The sequence below is a fragment of the Phocoena sinus genome, chromosome 2, assembly GCF_008692025.1.
Source record: "Phocoena sinus isolate mPhoSin1 chromosome 2, mPhoSin1.pri, whole genome shotgun sequence".
Lineage (NCBI taxonomy): Eukaryota > Metazoa > Chordata > Mammalia > Artiodactyla > Phocoenidae > Phocoena > Phocoena sinus.
In genome coordinates, this window is record NC_045764.1 from 127,748,763 (window position 1) to 127,769,374 (window position 20,612).

General features: G+C 34.1%; 1 protein-coding gene across 1 annotated transcript in view; it reads right to left on the reverse strand.

Annotated features, from left to right (window-relative positions):
• SOS2 (SOS Ras/Rho guanine nucleotide exchange factor 2) overlaps positions 1-20,612 on the reverse strand; it is a 99,518-nt gene that overhangs the window by 22,904 nt on the left and 56,002 nt on the right. Inside the window, exons 9-14 of the mRNA XM_032618892.1 lie at positions 11,468-11,595; positions 10,307-10,962; positions 10,130-10,211; positions 8,606-8,728; positions 4,293-4,396; positions 2,466-2,688 (exon numbers count right to left, since the gene is read on the reverse strand). Coding sequence (XP_032474783.1) covers positions 2,466-2,688; positions 4,293-4,396; positions 8,606-8,728; positions 10,130-10,211; positions 10,307-10,962; positions 11,468-11,595 — 1,316 coding nt within the window. The remainder of the gene's footprint in view (positions 1-2,465; positions 2,689-4,292; positions 4,397-8,605; positions 8,729-10,129; positions 10,212-10,306; positions 10,963-11,467; positions 11,596-20,612) is intronic.

A 20,612-nucleotide genomic window follows, 5' to 3' on the forward strand; every position in this document is an offset into this window, starting at 1 on the left:
GAAGAGCAGATTAAATCACTGTATACAGTGATTCAGGATTACATAATTTTAAAAAAATTGACCATTGGCATTGCCATCACTGTCCTACAGACTTGGCTATTATAATAATAAAAAAGTTCAGTAGATTTGAGTGTAAATGGGTACTCTGAACAGTCTTGGAAGTAAGTTTTCTTAAGTGGTTCTATTATTTCACCAGAAATTAGTTTACAAAGAGTGTCAGTATTTTACATATGGTACCCTTCTTCCATAATACACATATCACTTAACAAAGGTATTTCTATGTTCTGAAAGTAGGTCCACATAGAGCTAAGTGCTCCCTTATTCCTGATGTCCATTCATGTGACACTATAAGGAAAAACCTGATTCTGTACTATTTTCTTTATCTAAGGAATAAGTCCCTTCATTCCCACCTATCACAAATCCCACAATAAAGAAGCAACTTAAATGCCCATCAACAGATGAACGGATAAAGAATTTGTGAGACACACACACACACACACACACAAATATTACTCAGCCATAAAAAAGAATGAAATTCTGCCATTTACAACAACATGGATGAACCTAGAGGATATTATGCTAAGTGAAAGAAGTCAGACAAAGAAAGACAAATACTGTATGTTATCACTTATATATGGAATCTAAAAATATAACAAACAAATGAATATAACAAACAAACAGACTCAGATATAGAGAACAAACTAGTGGTTACCAGTAGGGAGAGAGAAGGGGGAGGGGCAAATTAGGGGGAGGGAATTAAGAGGTAACAAAGTACTATGTATAAAATAAATAAACTACAAAGATATTTAGTACAGGTAATACAGCCAATATTTTATAGTAACTTTAAATAAAACAGCCACAAAAATATTGAATCACTATATTGTACACCTGAAACTAATATAATATTGTGTATCAACTATACTTCAATTTAAAAAACTGTGTTTTCCTACAAAAAAAATCCTACAATATCAACAAAAACCACCTGAACTCCAAATTACTTAAAATATAACATGACACTCTGAATGAGATGGTAACAAACTCTGATGGGTGTGCTAAATTCTGAACAGCACAGTCAGGGCAAATCAGAAACCCAATTCTAAAGAAGGTAAAGTTTTATATCTGGTGCTTTCCCACATTCTCCATTTACACTAAACTTTATATATTCTTGCTTTTCCCTGTGTAATCCCAGTTTAAAAAAAAACAATGGCTGCTAATCAGGATAACTTCTTAAGGGTGTTTGTATTTTAAAAGCGGCTTCTGAATGCAGAAAAGTTTTTGATGGAATGATAGTGGTAGGGGTTTATTTTCTGGATGGGGCTGGCAGGTGGCGACTACCTGTAAGGCCTGTACTCTGTTTTTGTTTTTTTTGCAAGGCCTCCACTCTTCACAGGAGCCTGGGTTGTAAATGAAAGAAGAAAGCTTAAATTATGAGGTAGGAGATAGGACAGAAAGAGGCTAATGTACTGGGAAGGACAGTGGTTTTAAAAAAATGACAGAGAAATAAGTTGATAAAGCAAGTTGAAAAGAGAAAAAACTGTGGTTAGGAAGGTATGAGATGTGTGAGTTAGTAATTCTGGAATAAAATTTGGAGTGATGACAAGATTCAGACTATGACCATAGGAAATGTCTGATTTGGAGTAAAGAATGGCATTGGACGTGATAAAGCCATGAAGCTAAAAGATTAGGTTGTAAATGGGTGATCTGTGTGGATACAGAGGCAGGAACTGCTTTATATATAAAGACAAATGATGGGATACAGATAAAAATAGTCAAGCGTATTTCTAGTGATCCTTATAAACAAAAGAAAATGGCTCAGAAGTTTTAAGTATGGTTTATCATCACACTACTTCAAAAATATACTTTTCTTTAAAGTGAATATTGACTTCAAATAGCTAAAGTATTTGAGACTCCTTAAAAGAAGTGAAGAAATCTTTACTCTTCTAAAAATTTTGTTACTACTCATTTGCCTTGCAAACCTAACCCAGTCAATTCCCACATTAAAATTTTGATTACATATTGAAAAAAACCTTTTGATTACATATTTGAAAAAAAAAGAAGAAAGCTTATCTCACTCAATATTCTATTTACTTAGCTGCCCAGAGCCTAGCATCCATACTGTCTTAACGGAACCAACTCAAACTAAAGCAAGATGAGAAAGTATTAGGAATAGGAGCTGGGTGACTGTCTATAAAGTGGTTGCTATTGTACTGCATTAGTCTTCTCTCTGCCACTCCTCTTGTGAAGGATTGCTAGGACCTAATCTAGGCCTGAAGAGCAATAATTTATGACTTTCACCTGCAGAACAGACTACAGTTAAAAACTGTCCTATGAACTTTCTTCCCAACCCACAAGAATAGATGAAGTATTTTTAAGCACACATGAATAATTTTCAAAATGTTCTGAAAATAGATGGAACTGTTCAAAGTTCTTGAAAACAGAGCAGCGAATTAATGTTAATTGTCTACCTGTAGAGATCAGATTCCAAAAGTGTCAGCTGACGTGCAATTTCTATTGGATGAAGTGTCATGAGATCAAACGTTTCAAACTGTCCTGGTCTGCTGATATGCCATTCAATTGGTGGAGGTGGACTTTCAAAGGTAATATTATGGCTTATTCCATTTGCCTGAGCTTGTTTCTTCCTCTTGATGATCTTAGCAATTGACTCTACCCATTTCTTCATAGCTTTCCCTAGAAAAAGAACACAAACAAAAATGCCCTTTACTTGACAGATACAACTGCAAATCTTCGTATAATCTGTAACTTTCATGCACCTTCATGAAACCCCACTCATGTCCACCCTCTACTCCTTATGTTATTTCAAAGCAAATCTAAGATATCATATAATTTCATTCATATTTAAGTATTATCTAAAAGTTAAAAACTTTAAAATAACCATAATACCATTATCATGTATAAAAATGACAATATCTTCTTAATATCATCAAATATCTAGTTAGTATTCACATTTCCCTGATCGCCTCATGTTTTATTACAGTTAGTTTGTATGAAATAGGATCTGAACAAGATCTGCATATTGCATTGAGTCAGTATGTGTCAAGTCTCCTTTCATCTACAGGTTCCCCTTTCATCTCTCATTTTTGCTTGCAATTTGTTTGTTGAAATTCAATCACTTGTGGAGTTTCCCAAGTCTGAATTTTGCCAATTCCATCTCTGTGGTATCATTTGCCATGTTTCTCTGTCCCTGTATCTTCTGTAAATCAACACATACAGATTTGATCTGGTCCAGGATAAACTTTTGACATGAATACTTGCAAGACTATTTCTGAAAAGAGGCATATAATGTCTCTCTTTTTATGTTACTAGGAGTTGAGAAATGGTAATATTCTCATTCTATCATTCCTTCTTCACTTATCAGTTGCAATGCTTCTTTAAAAACTTTCCCTCATCAACTATTTAGTTATCTTGAGGTATAACTTGTACAGGAAAGGCCTTTAAACAAAATCATTTACTTGCTTTATTCTAATATGTGTGTGTATTTTCGAATTTTCTTAGATCACATATACTCTAGTGTCTTCATTAAGAACATTAAGTTAAAAATTAACTTAGTACTATAAACAATTTTAAAGCACACATGATAAAAATGTGTTTTAAACATCTCAAAACTGAAACAAAGGAATCACATTCTCTATTTAAAGTAAAATTTGCCTTGAAGAACAAGCAGGAGATGAAAGAAGCTGGACTTAATTATGGTATTCTTAATTAATGCCTTATACTATCAGAGAGAACATGAATTTTCTTGATTCAACAGCATACATTTGATATGTACATTTGTTTAATATTCACCACCTAGAGTTTCATTTCATGGGCTGTGTTCTGAAACTTCAGGTAGGAAACTCCTATCTTTCAGGTGTCAAAAATACACCAAAAACTTTTCCAGGGGAAGTAAATATTATTTAAGAATCTGTTAACCATTCAAAACTGAAGAATAAGATTAAGGAGGAGAAGAAAACAAATTAAATTACACAAACATTTAATTATTTAAAGGAATGGCAACCATGAGATGAGATAACATTAAAGGGCTTAAATTTACTAAAGAGGACTTCTGACTTCTTAAAAAAGAAAGATTCTCCTAAAAAACTTCAAAAGGCAAGATTTTAACACTTCAGGTGGTTCTAAACACATGTGAGCTCCTTAGAATCTATAAAAATTATTCCAAATGTTATTTCTGCCTTTTAAAAATGAAAAATAGTTTAGCTTCTTAAATTGAAAGTCATAAATTAAAAAAAAAACTCATGAGACAGAAGATCCAATCAAATCTTCAAATAATATACCTCTTACACTTGAAATGAAGGATTCTAGTCTTTCAAGCAACTCCAAGTCTCTTTCAAAGTCATAAAAATGGTGTTCAACCCAGTGCCGAAACACATTCAAGATCCTGACAAAATGAAAAGAAACATATTTTAGTGAAACCCAAGCATTCAGTTATACTTCTTTCACTTCTCTAATGCCGTGGTGATACTTATATATACTAGGGCCAATATAACACTCAAGAGTCTCTAATTTCTATTTAACTAATACCTTAAGTGGTTCAGTAACATGAACTGTTTATTATTCAAAAATTATACTTTAAAAAATTTATAAGCATAAAAATCGTGGCTTCTATACTTATCCATTTATGTTCTGGAAAAGTACTTTTTCTTTATTTATATGTAGAAAATTCATACTCTGTCCAATACAAAAGCAACTTTTAAGTTCTTCAATTATATTTTCCACATAAAATGGAAAACCAATTAAGATGTAGTGTATTTGGTTCTAAATTCAAGTGCTATCATCAAATTTCTATGTAATTTACAGGTAGGTTCACATTCTTTTATTTCAAAAGACAAAAATATTTCTGACAGAGAGCTATTTTGTTTTACAGTACGTCAAAAATAATTACAGAGATTTAAGTAATAGAGATTTAAGCAATCTATACAAATAAAACATTCCATTCTCCATCACGAAGATACAGATACTGTATATTAATTACATTAGCATTTTTCCTTCATTATTTCAATGAATATTTCTAGTTTATCTTCCCACCCACTGCCCGCGACCCCAGCAACTGTCAGACAATAGTTTTTTTCCCAGACTAAGAAACTATTTTAAATTACTAACGGTATCTGTAATAAAACAACCTTAAGTGCCTGGTTGGCTCAGTGGCTTAGCGAGTATTTCAAATGATCACAAAATTGATAGCTTCTAGGCTAACACTAGTTTTCAAATAACTCTGCTTCCATCCTTTCTACTTCCTAGTTTCTACAGAATCCAATGTAATTTTAAAATTATCATGTAAAAGAAAAAAAATCTCATCACTAGATTTCACCAAAATTAAGTAAGATAATCCAAAGACGGGGAGAAAATATGTGTAAAACATTTATCTGACAAAAGACTGGCGTCCAATCCTACTCAATACACTACTACAACTCCATAATGAAAAGACAACTCAATAAAAAATAGGCAGAAGATTTTAATAGAGTCTTGACCAAATAAATACGAATAGCCAATAACAGACAATAAAAAGTTCTCAACATTGCATCATTGAAAAAATACTAGTTAAAATCATAAAGAGATATCATCACTATACCCCACCTGTTTGGCTAAGGTATGAACACTGACATCACTAAATACTGGTAAGGATAAGGAACAACTGGAACTCTCATTAATTGTTGGTGAGAGTATAATATTGTACAATTACTTTGGGAAAAGATTTGGCAGTTTCTTTTAAAATTAAGCACACACCTACCCTATGACCCAGGCTCCCACTTTGAATTATTTACAAAAGATATATGAAAAAACATGTTCACGAAAGACTTATAAACTTCATAGCAGCTTTAATCATAATAATCAAAAACTGAAAAGAACCCATGTGTCCTTCAGTGGGAAAGTGAATAAACAAATTGTGGTATATTCATATAATAGAATACCACCTCAGCAATAAAATAGAACAAACACTGATATAAGCAACAACATGCTGAAAAGCATGTTGAGTGAAAGAAGTCAGACACAAAAGAGTATATAATACACAAATCCATTTACATGAAAGTATAAAACAGGTAAAAGTAATCTATATAGGAAATTGAAAGCTGCTTTGGGCAATGAGAACAAAAATTGATTAGAATGGGCATTAGGGAACTTTGCCGGGTGAAAGTAACACCTTATACACCTTGACAGGAGTGTGGATTATAGAGATGTATTTGTTAAAAATTCAAAGTACACTTAAGATGTGTGTGTTTCATTATATACACATTTTACAACAACAGAATAAACAAATACTGAACTGTTAATTATATACAAACTGAAGTATTTAAAGAGAAATGTACTTTGAAATATGTCCCCCAAATTAGATGATTAATGGACCAAGAGAAGAATGATAAATCCATAGATCTGTGATAAAGTAAGGATAGTAAACTGCTAACAGTAGATCTAGGTGGTAGAGTCCTAGGTGGTACAGTTCACTGTAAAATTCTTTCACCTTTGCGTTATGTAAAAATTTTGTAATACAATGTTGGAAAAAGTTACTATCATTATAAAAATTACTATTATTGCTAAAAAACCTTTAATGCTCATAGGCCAAGTTTAATAACTTGGCATGGATTTCAAGGCCACTGACAACTCCGCCCATTCCATGTAGTTAATCTCATCTACTACTACCTGCAATACAATTCATTCCTCTTGAGTCATTTTCCTTACCTATTTCCTCTGCACACTACCCTCATTTCTGTCTTCCTGCATTTGTTCATACTATTTCTCACGACTCTGAATACCAACAATCACCTTTCTGCCTATCTATCTAAATCCTACATATCCTTTGGGAGCAATTTCAGATTTTACCTCTTCCAAAATGCTTTCCCTAACTTTCCTGAAATTTTATGAGGCTGTATCTTTCTAAGCCACTTAAACACTTGACATTTAAAGTAAAATAATATACAACTGTTTCATGTATCCCTTTTCCCCAATAAAACTGTAATATCACAGTGGCAAAGAGGACATTCTATGCTCTGTTTCTTTGTTTGGCAGCGCTGCGCAGCATGCAGGATCTTAGTTCCCAAACCAGGGATCAAACCTGTGCCCCCTGTGATGGTAGCATGGCGTCTTAACCACTGCACCACCAGGGAAGTCCCTCTATGCTATTTCTGTATTCACTATAGTTACAAGTACAGGGCTGAGAACACAGAAGATGCTTAGAAATAAATACTTAAAGAACATATATGACTGAGAGTCTAATATTATATTCTGCTCTAATATAGCAACCTCATAAATGTGTGCCTCATGTCAAGGGGCTTAATTTGAGTGTGGATTAGTACAAATGCATCACAGCCAGTAGAAAAAAGTTAATTACTTCTTTATGGTTCAGGGGTAAATAATCTCATCTTCTTATGCAAAGAATGACATATTAAAAGTTTTGGCTGACAGACATATAGTTGGGAGCACTATCATTCCTCTAAAACTGCATTTATTTGTGGCAATCATCCTGAAAAATAAGCAGTTAATATACTCAGTTTCAAAATGTCAATTTATTCATTAATATTAATCAAGGAAACTTAACATTTACAGGGAAAAAATATTTAGATCATATACAATTAATAAGATATCTCAGTTTTCCCATGGAAAAAGGCAGATAATACTTTGGTTTTCACTTGGACTATAAATAAGCCTAATCAAAGGAGCTTCCAATTTTCAATGCTCTGTGAACACTGAAACAAAGAAACAAGCACTGGTTTACGAAGTCAGATGTGGATCCTCTCCTGTCACTCCCTTCATATGACCTATCTCAAACTATTTTATCCTGTTAGGTTTCAATTTTCTCTTAAACAAAGTGGAAATAGTAATTGTGTTGTGAGGATGAGATAAAAAAGATAAAGCACTTAGGCACACAGAGTAACCTAACAACCAGCAGATGTTATTATCAGATACATTTTTAGAAATTATTAAACCGATAACCAATAAGGACCTACTGTATAGCACAGGGAACTATACTCACTATCTTGTAATAACCTGTAATAGAAAAGAATCTAAAAAAGAAAAAAAAATATATATATATATAAAACTGAATCACTTTGCTGTACACCTGAAACTAACACAAGATTGTAAATCAACTATATTTCAGTAAAAATTTTTTAAAAAGAAAAAGCATGAAAAAAAATTATTGAAATGACACTTTTTAGATAAGTAACAAATGTCTATGTATCTTGTGGGAAAAGAGTGAGGAAAGAACTAGAACTTTCATAAATATTATAAATGGTAAAAAAGCCCAGAATTACTAAATGATCACAATGAGACAACGAAGACAAAAAGGGGGAGGGGGGATTGACAGTAGGCAAAATTCATGAAATTTTATAATTTTTATTTATTAGGTACCCTGATCTGCAAGCATAACATATCACATACTAGAGATATCTGATGCATATAACACAGTATATTTTAATAATTAAATTTCTTCAGGGAATTAAGAGTAGATGCACATAAAAACAACTTTGGAAGTTTAATTTAAACTGCTATGAAATTAATAATACCTACATCTGAATTAAGAGGTAAAAACTTTTGTGCTAACTATGTATTGAAAATCGAATGGCACATAAAAAATATAATATTCAGGCCAAACCTAAGTTGTACTGGTTGGACGTATTCCTTGCGAAACCTTTTAAGGTCTGCACTGATTGGCTGCTCGCCTTTCTCTACTGCCAATTTATCTGCTTCAGTAGGTTCTGGCTCTGGAATTTCAAATCTAAGAAGAAAAGCAAAATGAGAGAAATTTTTTGTTTTTCATATAGAAATGAGAAAGATTTCAAATACAGCAGAAAAAATATTTTAACTAACCAACCTTCTTTACTACCATTTATGTGAAAAGTGCAATTACTGATAAACTTCTCTTGAAGTATTACATACTACAAAAAACTGCCCTTTGTCTATAGTACTAAGTACTTATATTCTTACTTTTATCAAAAAAAAGTTTAATAACTAGCATTGACCAACATACGAAAGGTCAGTGGAAAAGATCCAAGAAAAGAATCTATAGAGTATGACCTCTTTAAAGAACGTAACAGAGATACCTTATCTAATAATCTGTCCTTAATATTTAATTTATTAAAATGAAAGTAAATTTCCTAAAATAAGTGAACATAAATCCAAAGAGAAGTCCCACACTGAATTTTAAATATTATTTAAAAAACATAACTAAGTGGATAAGGTAAAAAAATCAAAGTTAAAAAAAAAAAACCTTCCCCAACCATAGGAAATATAGCGAAAATATGTCTAACACGTGCTTTCCTTATTTTGGACATGGAAAGGCAGCTAAGTAAATCTTCATAGCACATTATACTAACTCAGTCTGCTATACTTAGTTTCATGGAACAACATAATGATAGAGGTCCAGATAAAATTCTGGTAGTTAAGTTTGAAAATGTAAAACAAAAATTATTTTGAAGTCCAGATACTATCATTCAACCTATAAAGCATTTAAAGTACCACTAACATACTCAGTAAAAAAAAGTCAATCCAAAACTTAATTTTAAAAAATTAATCATAATAAAGGAAATTTTAATTTTTTTAGGTCTAATAATGATACTGTATTATGGTTTTAATAAGGACACTTATCTTTTAGAAATACAAAATGGGAATATTTACAGATGAAATATGTTGCCAAGGATTTACTTCAAAATAATCCTGGAATTAGGGTGTTCAAGCCAGTATGGAAACAGATGAAATATGAGTTGATAATTATTGAAGTTGGATGATTGACAAATGGGGCTTATTATATTCTACTTACTCGTTTATGTTTTAAAATTTTCCACAGTAAAAAGTTTGTTTCAGAAGTAAAAAGTCTCTTTCAAGGAAGTATTGTTTTATTGAATAGAAAAAATTTCATTAAAATTCATAGTTTTTTTATCCTGTAAAAATGGGTCTTTCTGATTACCACTATAAATATTGCTAAGATCTGAAAAGATCTGTTATAAACAGGGATTTCAGTAAGTATGCTGCTTGAAGAGAATAGTAATACTGCAAATTTAATGTCAAATAAATTATGTTCAAAAACTACCTGAGGACATACTAGATACCTAGCACTTTGCAAGGTACAAAACAGTTAACTTTAAAAAAAATTTAAATATAAGTGAAATCTTTTTCTTACCGTTCAATCAGTAAGCTTAGCAATTCCTGTGGTTTACAAAATGAACGATACGTAGTAAGAAAAGTGCGAACAAAATTGGGATCTGAAAAGGTAGAGCATAAACAGGTTGCATATTCAATTTATTCAGATTAATTAATTCAAAGTACCATATTTTGGAGGGGTTCCTTCCTTACATACCTGCATACATGTGATATGTTAACCTTTCAATTAATTTCACCACAGTTCCTCCTTTAATAATGGGGATTCCACTTCTACTTTGCAAGTTGTCTTCAAAAACAATGTTTTCCTCAGAGTCTTTTACCACAAAACGATACACTTCAGGACTCGGTAATCTAAGTGGTTGTTCATTTTCTTCCTTCAGTAATACTGAATCTAGCATTCGATCTAGAGTACTACGATAATGAAGAGAAATAAGTGCTGCCATCCAATTATTTTTCTCTTCAGCAGACTTAGCAGCAAATACTATGCTGTTTTCATCTTTGGATACTAATTCAAAAGCATGCTTGCACTCACAAGTATCTTCTTTATCACATATTTGTATTTTCCTCATGACAAATTTTTCTTTTAATCTGTATTCTGCACTACTGTATCCTGGAAGGCGTGACTGGCTATGATTGGGTTTGCAGCTAATCATTAAGCCATCAAAGAGAAAAATATGCCGTTCGTGTTTAGCACCAATTCTTGTCAATGGGCCTTCCATAATAAATTCATTACAACACTGTCCAATATCTTTGCCTTCCCATCCATCTATGTTTTTCTGAATTTCATTCATTTTTTTAATAGCCAGGTGCTTGCTTCTTAATTGACGATTATAAAAAGGGCAAACAGGATCCCTAAAAAAACAGCAACAACAACAACAAAAAACCCAGATAAATTTAGCTTATTCAATGGTTAAGCAACCTTAATTGCCTTAGGTATGAACTACCTCAAATCAAGTGACAAAAATATTAAATTACTAAACACTAGATTTTGCACACAGCATTTACTCGCTTCTAACTTTGCCACTAAATAATACATGCCTCCATTTCATTATTGTGAAAGAGAAATAGTAGAGGCTCTATATATCATTCTTAATTCCATAAGAATTAAAATGAAAATAACACTAAATTTCTTATATAAATGATACAAAATTATTTAATGTATCTTTTAAAAATTTTATTAAATATATCTTAACAATGCCAATTTTAAAAGACTAAAGGACAAAAGAAAAATGTAAAACAAAACTATAACTTTCAAGAATGCAACTATCACTGTAAGTAACACTTCTTTAGAAAACCAGACATCAGGCGTAAGAGAAGTATTCCACAAGCATTCATATTTTCAACAGTTTGGAATTACCCAGGTCGGCGTCTAGGTGAATACTGCTTGTAAATTCGGTCCATGCTACCTTGGAGATTCATAAGAGCAGTAATAGCTTGGTTCAAACATTCTCTGTCTTCATGCTCTTCACTACATGCTTTCAATTGCTAAGAAAAACCAAAAAGAAAAATTAAACCTGCATTGGTCAATTCTTTCCCTTTCTCATAATGAGAGGAAGCAGCAACAAATATTATGAACTCTCAAAAGAATTTTAAATACACTTAATAAAAACAACTATAATTTTATATAATTATGTATACCTCCTGATCCTTCAAACCAGCCCTCTTTCTACATATGTAAATACAACACAGATATTACTACTATTACAATCAGGGAAAAAAAAAAAAAAGCAACTGTGATAACTATTTGGACATTTTCCAGATATATCAAAATAGTTTAAACATGCAAAGCATGAAACTTACAAATTATTTTATTTATGAGTAACTATGAACAGAGAAAAGATAAACACGTATTACTTCACATTCTCTAATGACTAAATTCTTAAGTTTTAAAGATTTCTAAAAGCTTGCATATCTTTGTTATACAACATAATCAAGTATGCTAACTTTAGCAATTCAATCTACCATAAACTTTCCTACAAACAGCATCACACAAAGATTCAACTGATATTTTTTACATCGTAAAATTCAACTATTCTAGTAAACATCAAGAAACCATGAAAGTTAATATCCTATCTTACTAATCTTAGAAATAAGATTTATAATTACAAACTGCCTTATTCATCCTAACAACTCTGGCTTTATTTCATTTAACCAAAAACTTCTCCCATAGCTCAGTCTCAAAATGGAAGAAAATTCATCTTATAATAAATAATTCAGATTGGATGATGCGCCAGTGTTTTTCTTTTCTTTTTTTTTTTTTTTTTTTTTTTTTTTTGCGGTACGCGGGCCTCTCACTGCTGTGGCCTCTCCCGTTGCGGAGCACAGGCTCCGGACGCGCAGGCCCAGCGGCCATGGCTCACGGGCTCAGCCACTCCGCGGCATGTGGGATCTTCCCAGACCGGGGCACGAACCCGTGTCCCCGGCATCGGCAGGCGGACTCTCGACCGCTGCGCCACCAGGGAAGGCTGCGCCAGTGTTTTAATTTGTTTGACAGGAGAATTCAAAGTGGAGCATTAAACAGAGATTATGTAGATACAAATTTATATGAGAATACATGAGAATATGGAAAAATCATGTGAGAATATGGAAAAATTACAATTGCTTCAGAAAACTTTAAAAAATTTAAGTGTATTTCATGATCTTAAACTACCTCAACCTCACTAGAAATTTTATGACAAATTTTCCTTATATTCCAAGAACAATCTGAAAACCATTCAGCAATGGTTCCCTTTCCTCAGCAAGGAACTGAATGGATACTGTTTAAGTACTAGGTCCATTAACTTTCATTTATATGTCTAGAAATTATTCTCTAAAAAACAAAATTACTCTCTATATAGAGCACAGAGCCATCTGATATTTTTTAAGATACATATAAAAGTCTTGCTATCAAAGATTTGCAATACAAATAATTTAAGTGACTACCATCGGAAGTGAAACCTTCATCCTCTAGATTTAAGAAACAGAAAATTTAAAAGGAGAAAGAGACAAAAAACCACAGGAAGTTTGAAAAATGATCTTCACTCAATCATTCTGACTTCTAAAGGTGAAAATTACTATCAAATCACTTATTTTGCTGTTTCAAAGATTTCTTACAAAAAGATTCTTTTCAGCTCCACTCTAAAATACTTCCCTAGTAAATACGGACACTGATGATATAAAATGCTTAATTATAGTTTTATTCTTATTGCTTTTGTTGATCCAAATTTCCAAATTATCACTAATGAGATTCTACCAAAATGAGAACTGCTTTTCAATTTACATGTATGAGGATACTAAATTTCTACTGTCTACTTGGTCTTAAGGCTGCTCAAACTCTTCCACATAAATGGCCTTGTCATTTCTAAATATCCATGAAGAATTACAGGCTGTCAAAGAGAAAAAAAACTTCAGGATGATTTCTTGGTGATACAAGTATACAAAACAATGGCTTTCTTTGGCATAAATGTAGTCCAATAATTTGCTAAACGTTTCTTGAATTTTTGGCAGTGAGATTCAACAAACATCAGATTAATGAATATCCAAGCTAATTCTCTATAGCTGTCTGAGAGAATGTATTCTTACAGTGACACGGAAGTTACCACACTGAACTGCTTTGCAAGTTAAGTCATGCTCTTTCACACTGCTATGGCTTTCTACCTATCTGCCTCTGCTCCTCCTTATCTACCTGGTGAATTCAGCCTCTATGACACAGTTCAAATGCCTCCTCCCTATGAAGCTCTTTCCTTTTTTCTCCCCCCTTAAGTTTTCTCTTTTGAAATAATATCAAATTGCAGAAAAGCTATAAAAGTAATACAACTGCTGTATACTCGAGTCACCAGTTTTTGTTTTTTTTAATAAATTTATTTATTTTTGGCTGCGTTGGGTCTTCTCTGCTGCACGCGGGCTTTCTCTAGTTGCGGCCAGCGGGGGCTACTCTTCTTTGCAGTGTGCAGGCTTTTCATTGTGGTGGCTTCTCTTGTTGAGGAGCACAGGCTCTAGGCGCGTGGGCTGCAGTAGTTGCAGCACGTGGGCTCAGTAGTTGTGGCTCGCGGGCTCTAGAGCGCAGGCTCAGTAGTTGTGGCGCACGGGCTTAGTTGCTCCACAGCATGTGGGATCTTCCCGGACCAGGGCTCAAACCCATGTCCCCTGCATTGGCAGGCGGATTCTTAACCACTGTACCACCAGAGAAGCCCTGAGTCACCAGTTTTTAACACTTTGCCACATAGGCTTCATCATTCTGTGTGTGAGTGTATGTGCATTTTCCCCCTGAACTATCTGAGAGTAGATTGTGATACAGTCCTCTCAGTTCCTTGCTGAGGAAGGTGAACCATTGCTAAATGGTTCTGAGATTGTTTTCGAAATATCAGGAAAATTCAAATATATCACAAACTACTCTCAAATAGTGTTATTCCCCTTTACTCCTTTGATATTTCAGCAATGTGTCTTAGAACAAAAATTCTTTTATAGTGATCAACTTCAGGAAATTTAACTTTAGTAATGTTCTGTAATCTAATTTACAGTGCATATCCAATTTAGTTAATGTCCCAATCCTGTCCTTTAGTGCAATTCCCCCCCAATACAGGATCCAGTCAGTGTGTACTTAGCTATCATGTTTCTTCTGTCTCTTTTAATCTGTAGTAGTTCCTCAGCATTTGCCTTTTATGGCTCCCCCAATTAAATAACACCAACACACCAGAATAGTAGGATAAACCTCTGCATACCCAACACTCATACATTTTTTTCTAACTTTCCTAGACAGAGGTTAGTTACTCCTGACTCAGTAATCCCACAGAACTACTTCTATTACGCACTTATTATATTGCCATTATTTGTCTGATGTTCATCTTCTTTACTAAACCATGAACTCCTTAAAGCTTGGGGATATATTTTATTCATTTTTAGTACAGTACCCACACATGGTAAGTACCCAATAGGGTAATCAGAAAGAGTATAAGTATATATTATGTATAAGTACTTATTATTTTGTTAAGTGTTCAGACAAATAACGACAATGAACATTTATTAAGTTCTTATTCTGTGCATGCTTTTTATGCATTAGCTTATATAATGTCTGTTACAACTCTGTAAGATAGGTACTATTATTATACACATGTCACAGATGAAGAAACTGAGACACCCAAGATAAGTGGCAGAGTCTATATTCAAACCCAGGAACTTTGACTCCAGGGTCCAGGCTTTTTGCCATACTACTACACCGCCTCTCTCCAATGACACAAAACACAATTATGCAAAATACTGAACTATGACAAAATCTGGTGAACGCGAGTTAAAGGAGATCCCCTCTACCTTAAAAACAAACTGGGTAATTACACACTTTAAGAAATAAAATGAAGTAAGTGTGCCTTGGAAAAGAGGTCAAAGAGAATAAATGCCCTTACAATATATGCTTAAACTAAGTAAAGTGGAAGTGATCTTTCATTAATGTGTAGTACCTTATGAATTTGACTGAAGAATACATTCCTTGCTTAACTGATAATCATTATTCTCCTTAGTTGTGTATATGTGTACCCTGCACGTCACGTACGTTTTTTGTTAACTCTTATGAGACGTCACTGAAATACTTACCATGCTTCTCTTGAATTTCTATAAAATGCTGTATCTGTTATAGACATGTGTGCCTAAAGCAAGGGAAATTATAATAAATTATGAATTTGTCTCAAATTCATTATGCTGGGAATTCAGTTTAGATGTGAAATATATGTGATCAATTCTCTTTTGTTAGTAATAAACTTCTCTCTAGATTTTCATAAAAATAGAATTTTAGTAATTTGGTGGGAAACTCAGCTCATTAAAACCTATCACTTTTCTTTATGTGATCTTTTAAAATGTGTATTATCTTCCTTTAGATGTCCTTGAATGATGTTTCAGTACTGAAAGAGTAAATATTATGCAGTAAAATATTCCTCATCGTTTTTTTCAAGAGTCCGAACATTTCTTCCAAATAGACATTATCTCAAGTTCTTGATGTTATAAATACATTTACACACACACAGGAATGCAATGAAACTGACAGAGTAATTGTTACATAATGTTAACCATTAGCAAATTGAGATGAAGGGAGTTTACTATACCATTTTTGTAACATTTTTTCTATGTTTTTCAAAGTAAAAGGTTAAAAAAAAGTATTACTAAAGAAGCAATTTCAATTGTCTCACTGAAATATTGGCTTACCTTTCCCAATGAACCTCACTGAAGTCATTAATAATAGGTCTTCCTGTTAAGCTTTAAACTAAATTAAGATGGATTAAGTTCTCGAGAGGTGAATTTTTATTCTTTCCATTACTAAATTTCCAGAGAATGACCAGAGTTAGAGAGTAAAAGAATGTTACTTAGCTTTGAATAAATCAGTTCCTAAGTGAGAGTCAGTATGTTCTTAGTAACAGAAGGATAAACACGGATTTTTTTCTTAGAATATAAGAGTGTATTATAAAGATACTTATAAATCAGGAAATGAATTTGTTATTTCTTCTTCCTCTTACATAAGGATTGAAATACATATTAAGGAAAAAATCTAAAATTTATCTGAGAAAAATAAAGAAAATGAAAGTAGTTTATGATTAACCCCAGAGGGGCTTAAATTGGAAAAGGCGAAAAAAAGAAACCTATTACCTATAAAATGAACTTTAAAGTATTGCTATAAATAATAATAATCTAGGACTTCCCTGGTGGTGCAGTGGTTAAGAATCCACTGGGTTTGCGCCCTGGTCCAGGAAGATTCCACATGCTGGGGAGCAACTAAGCCCGTGAGCCACAACTACTGAAGCCTGCGCGCTTAGAGCTGGTGCCCCGCAACAAGAGAAGCGACCGCAATGAGAAGGCCACGCACCGCAACGAAGAGTAGCCCCTGCTCGCTGCATCTGGAGAAAGCCTGCGCACAGCAACGAAGACCCAACACAGCCAAAAATAAATAAATAAAGCAAACAAACAAATAAATAAGGATTTTAAAAAATAATAATAATCCAACAACATACTGTAAAATAATTTCAGGAAAACTATATATGATATCCTCTAATTTCTCATTATGCAGTTGTTTTGTGTTTTTCTATCTTGCTTATCATAAACTCTGATTCTGGGAAATAAAACTCAAATAATATTTAAATACTATGTCCACAAATAAATCTCCCTTGGTATATGACTGGGGCAGACATTTCAAATTAAAACTGGCTTAAAACTGCTCCAGGACTGCGTTTTCTATTCCCAAAAGAATATGATAGCCTTAAGTCACACTGGTCGAGGCTTCTTTTATAGGTTCTCATCCCAAAGTAAGTTCAACGTGAAATGAAATTTCCTTTGGATGAGTACTTGAGCCCAAACAGTATCACAAAAAGGCAATCAACAGAATGAGAGAGTATTTACAAATGACAGATCCGATAAGGTACTAATATTCAGAATATATAAAGAACTCCTATAATACAACCACAAAAATACAAACAACCCAAATTAAAAATGGGCAAAGGACTTGAACAGACATTACTCCAAAGAAGATATACAAATGGCCAACAAGCAAATGAAAAAATGCTCACCGTCTCTAATAGGGAAATGCAAGTCAAAACCACAATGAGCTACCACCTCACATCCATTAGGATGGCTACTATCAAAAAACAAAAATACTGAAAATAACAAGTGCTGGCAAGGATATGGAGAAATTGGAATGCGTGTGTGCTGTTGGTGGGAATATAAAATGGTATAAAGCTGCTATGAAATATTGTACAGTGCTTCCTCAAAAAATTAAAAACAGAGGCTTTCCTGGTGGCGCAGTGGTTGAGAGTCTGCCTGCCAATGCAGGGGACATGGGTTCGTGCCCCGGTTCGGGAGGATCCTACATGCTGCGGAGCGGCTGGGCCCGTGAGCCATGGCCGCTGAGCGTGCGCGTCCGGAGCCTGTGCTCCGCAACAGGGAGAGGCCACAACAGTGAGAGGCCCGCGTACCGCAAAAAAAAAAAGAAAATTAAAAATAGAATTACCCTACGCTCCAGCAATTCCACTTCTGGGTATATATCCAAAAGAATTGAAAGCAGAGTCTCGAGGACATATTTGTTCACCGATATCTGTAGCAGTATTATTTACATAAGCCAAAAAGTAGAAGCAACCCAAGTGTCTAACACTGGCTGTATAGCAATATACTTAAGTCTACTGAACCGTACACTTAAAATTGTTAAGATGGTAAATTTCATGTTATGCTTTACCACAATTAAAAACAAAATGTTATTAAAAGGAACAGTATAACAGTCAGAACAGATATAAAAGTAAAAAGCAGTTTCTAATCTGACCATGTGATAATCCTCTTCGCTTCTGTCTGGAATTAGTCCTTATTTTGTATTTTTCAAAATGCATGTCATAATCTATTGAATTATGACATGAACGAATCCTTTTTTTAAAAATGAAAGAAACAGAATAGAACAGAATATAGTACATGAATATACTGCATGAAATGCTAAGTAGTGTTTCAAAACACTTTGTTTCTTGTGTGTGTGTGTACACGCATGTATACAGCGTCATCGTGATGCTAAATGTATTTCTTCTCTTTTTTGTTTTGTCATATACCATTACCATTGCATCCTTTATTCACCAACGCTGCCAATATAGCACTCAAGACACTCCTCTGCAATTTTAAGTTCTGGGAACTATTCAATTATTCACTTACATTTTTCAAAGGCTTTTCTATTTGGGAAAACAGTAAGTTAATTCATATTGAGATATATTTTAACATATAACCAAAGTGCCTGACATACTGTATTCTAAAAATTTTGTGTTTAAACATTATAAGTGTAATATAACTGTTTATGCATATATAATAATTTAATATACATACATAAATTAACATATATAAATATATGTATATACATGGAAATTGATATTATAACTCATAAAACATCACTAATTAGCAACCTTAATATTGCCCATGTAAGAAAACTGTAATTAAGGAAAGATAAGTGAAATTTCCAGTGTAGCCCTCCTAATAAAATATGGAGCATAAGTTTAAACACAGCCCTTTAAGGTGGGTAACATCTGAGGATGTTTGCAGGTATTTTTTCCACTTATCACCCTCACTCTCCTCACCCCAAGCCTCAAAAATTGAGAAAGAAATGCCAATATTTTCAGTGCCTTTAACCATGTATATATCTCAATTTTTTTTACTCTAGGCAATGAAAAATGTTAAGAACGTGTCTTCACTTATACTACTTTGAACTGATTGGAAGTAAAATGTGACAGTGTGAGAAATGCAGTAAATGTACAATTCACATGAATGTATTTCTGACTATGGATTATTCCAACTGTATAACATATAGACTGATTCCCACAGGACAATAATGCTATAAATAAGTGGGTCACTCTCTAGAATACCTCTAGAATAAGGTCCTTCTGATCCCACTAATTGAGTCATATACTTACCAAGAATCAGTAGTACATGTTTCCAAACATGTATGACACTTGTGCTTATGCTATTATGTTCTTTAATTACTATATAAGTTAAAGAAATATGAGTATAAAATATTTATATGAAAACTCAAATCAAATAATTTTAAAGCAAGTCTTTTTAAAAGCTACAGGGAGATTGGTTCAAGATGGCAGAGTAGAAGGACATGCTCTCACTCCCTCTTGCAAGAACACCAGAATCACAACTAACTGCTGAACAATCATCGACAGGAAGACACTGGAACTCACCAAAAAGGATACCCCACCTCCAAATACAAAGGAGAAGCCGCACTGAGACGGTAGGAGGGGTGCAAACACAATAAAATCAAATCCCATAACCGCTGGGTGGGTGACTCACAAACTGGAGAACAATTATACCACAGAAGTCCACCCACTGGAGTGAAGGTTCTGAGCCACACGTCAGGCTTCTCAACCTGGGGGCCTGGAAACGGGAGGAGGAATTCCTAGAGAATCAGACTTTGAAGGCTACTGGGATTTGACTGCAGGACTTCGGCAGGACTGGGGGAAACAGAGACTCCACTCTTGAAGGGCACACACATCGGGACCCAGGGGAAGGAGCAGTGACCCCACAGGAGACTGAACCAGACCTACCTGCTAGTGTTGGAGGGTCTCCTGCAGAGGCGGCGGGCAACTGTGGCTCACCAAGGGACAAGAACACTGGCAGCAGAAGTTCTGGGAAGTGCTCCTTAGCATGAGCCTTCCCAGAGTCTGGCATTAGTCCCACCAAAGAGCCCAGGTAGGCTCGAGTGTTGGGTCACCTCAGGCCAAACAACCAACAGGGACAGAACCCAGCCCCACCCATCAGCAGACAAGGGGATTAAAGTTTTAATCCCACCAGAGCAACAGCCAGCTCTACCATCCACCAGTCCCTCCCGTCAGGAAACTTGCACAAGCCTCTTAGATAGCCTCATCAACCAGAGGGCAGATAGCAGAAGCAAGAACTACAATCCTGCAGCCTGTGGAACTAAAACCACACTCACAGAAAGACAGACAAGATGAAAAGGCAGGGGGCTATGTACCAGATGAAGGAACAAGATAAAACCCCAGAAAAACTACTAAATGAAA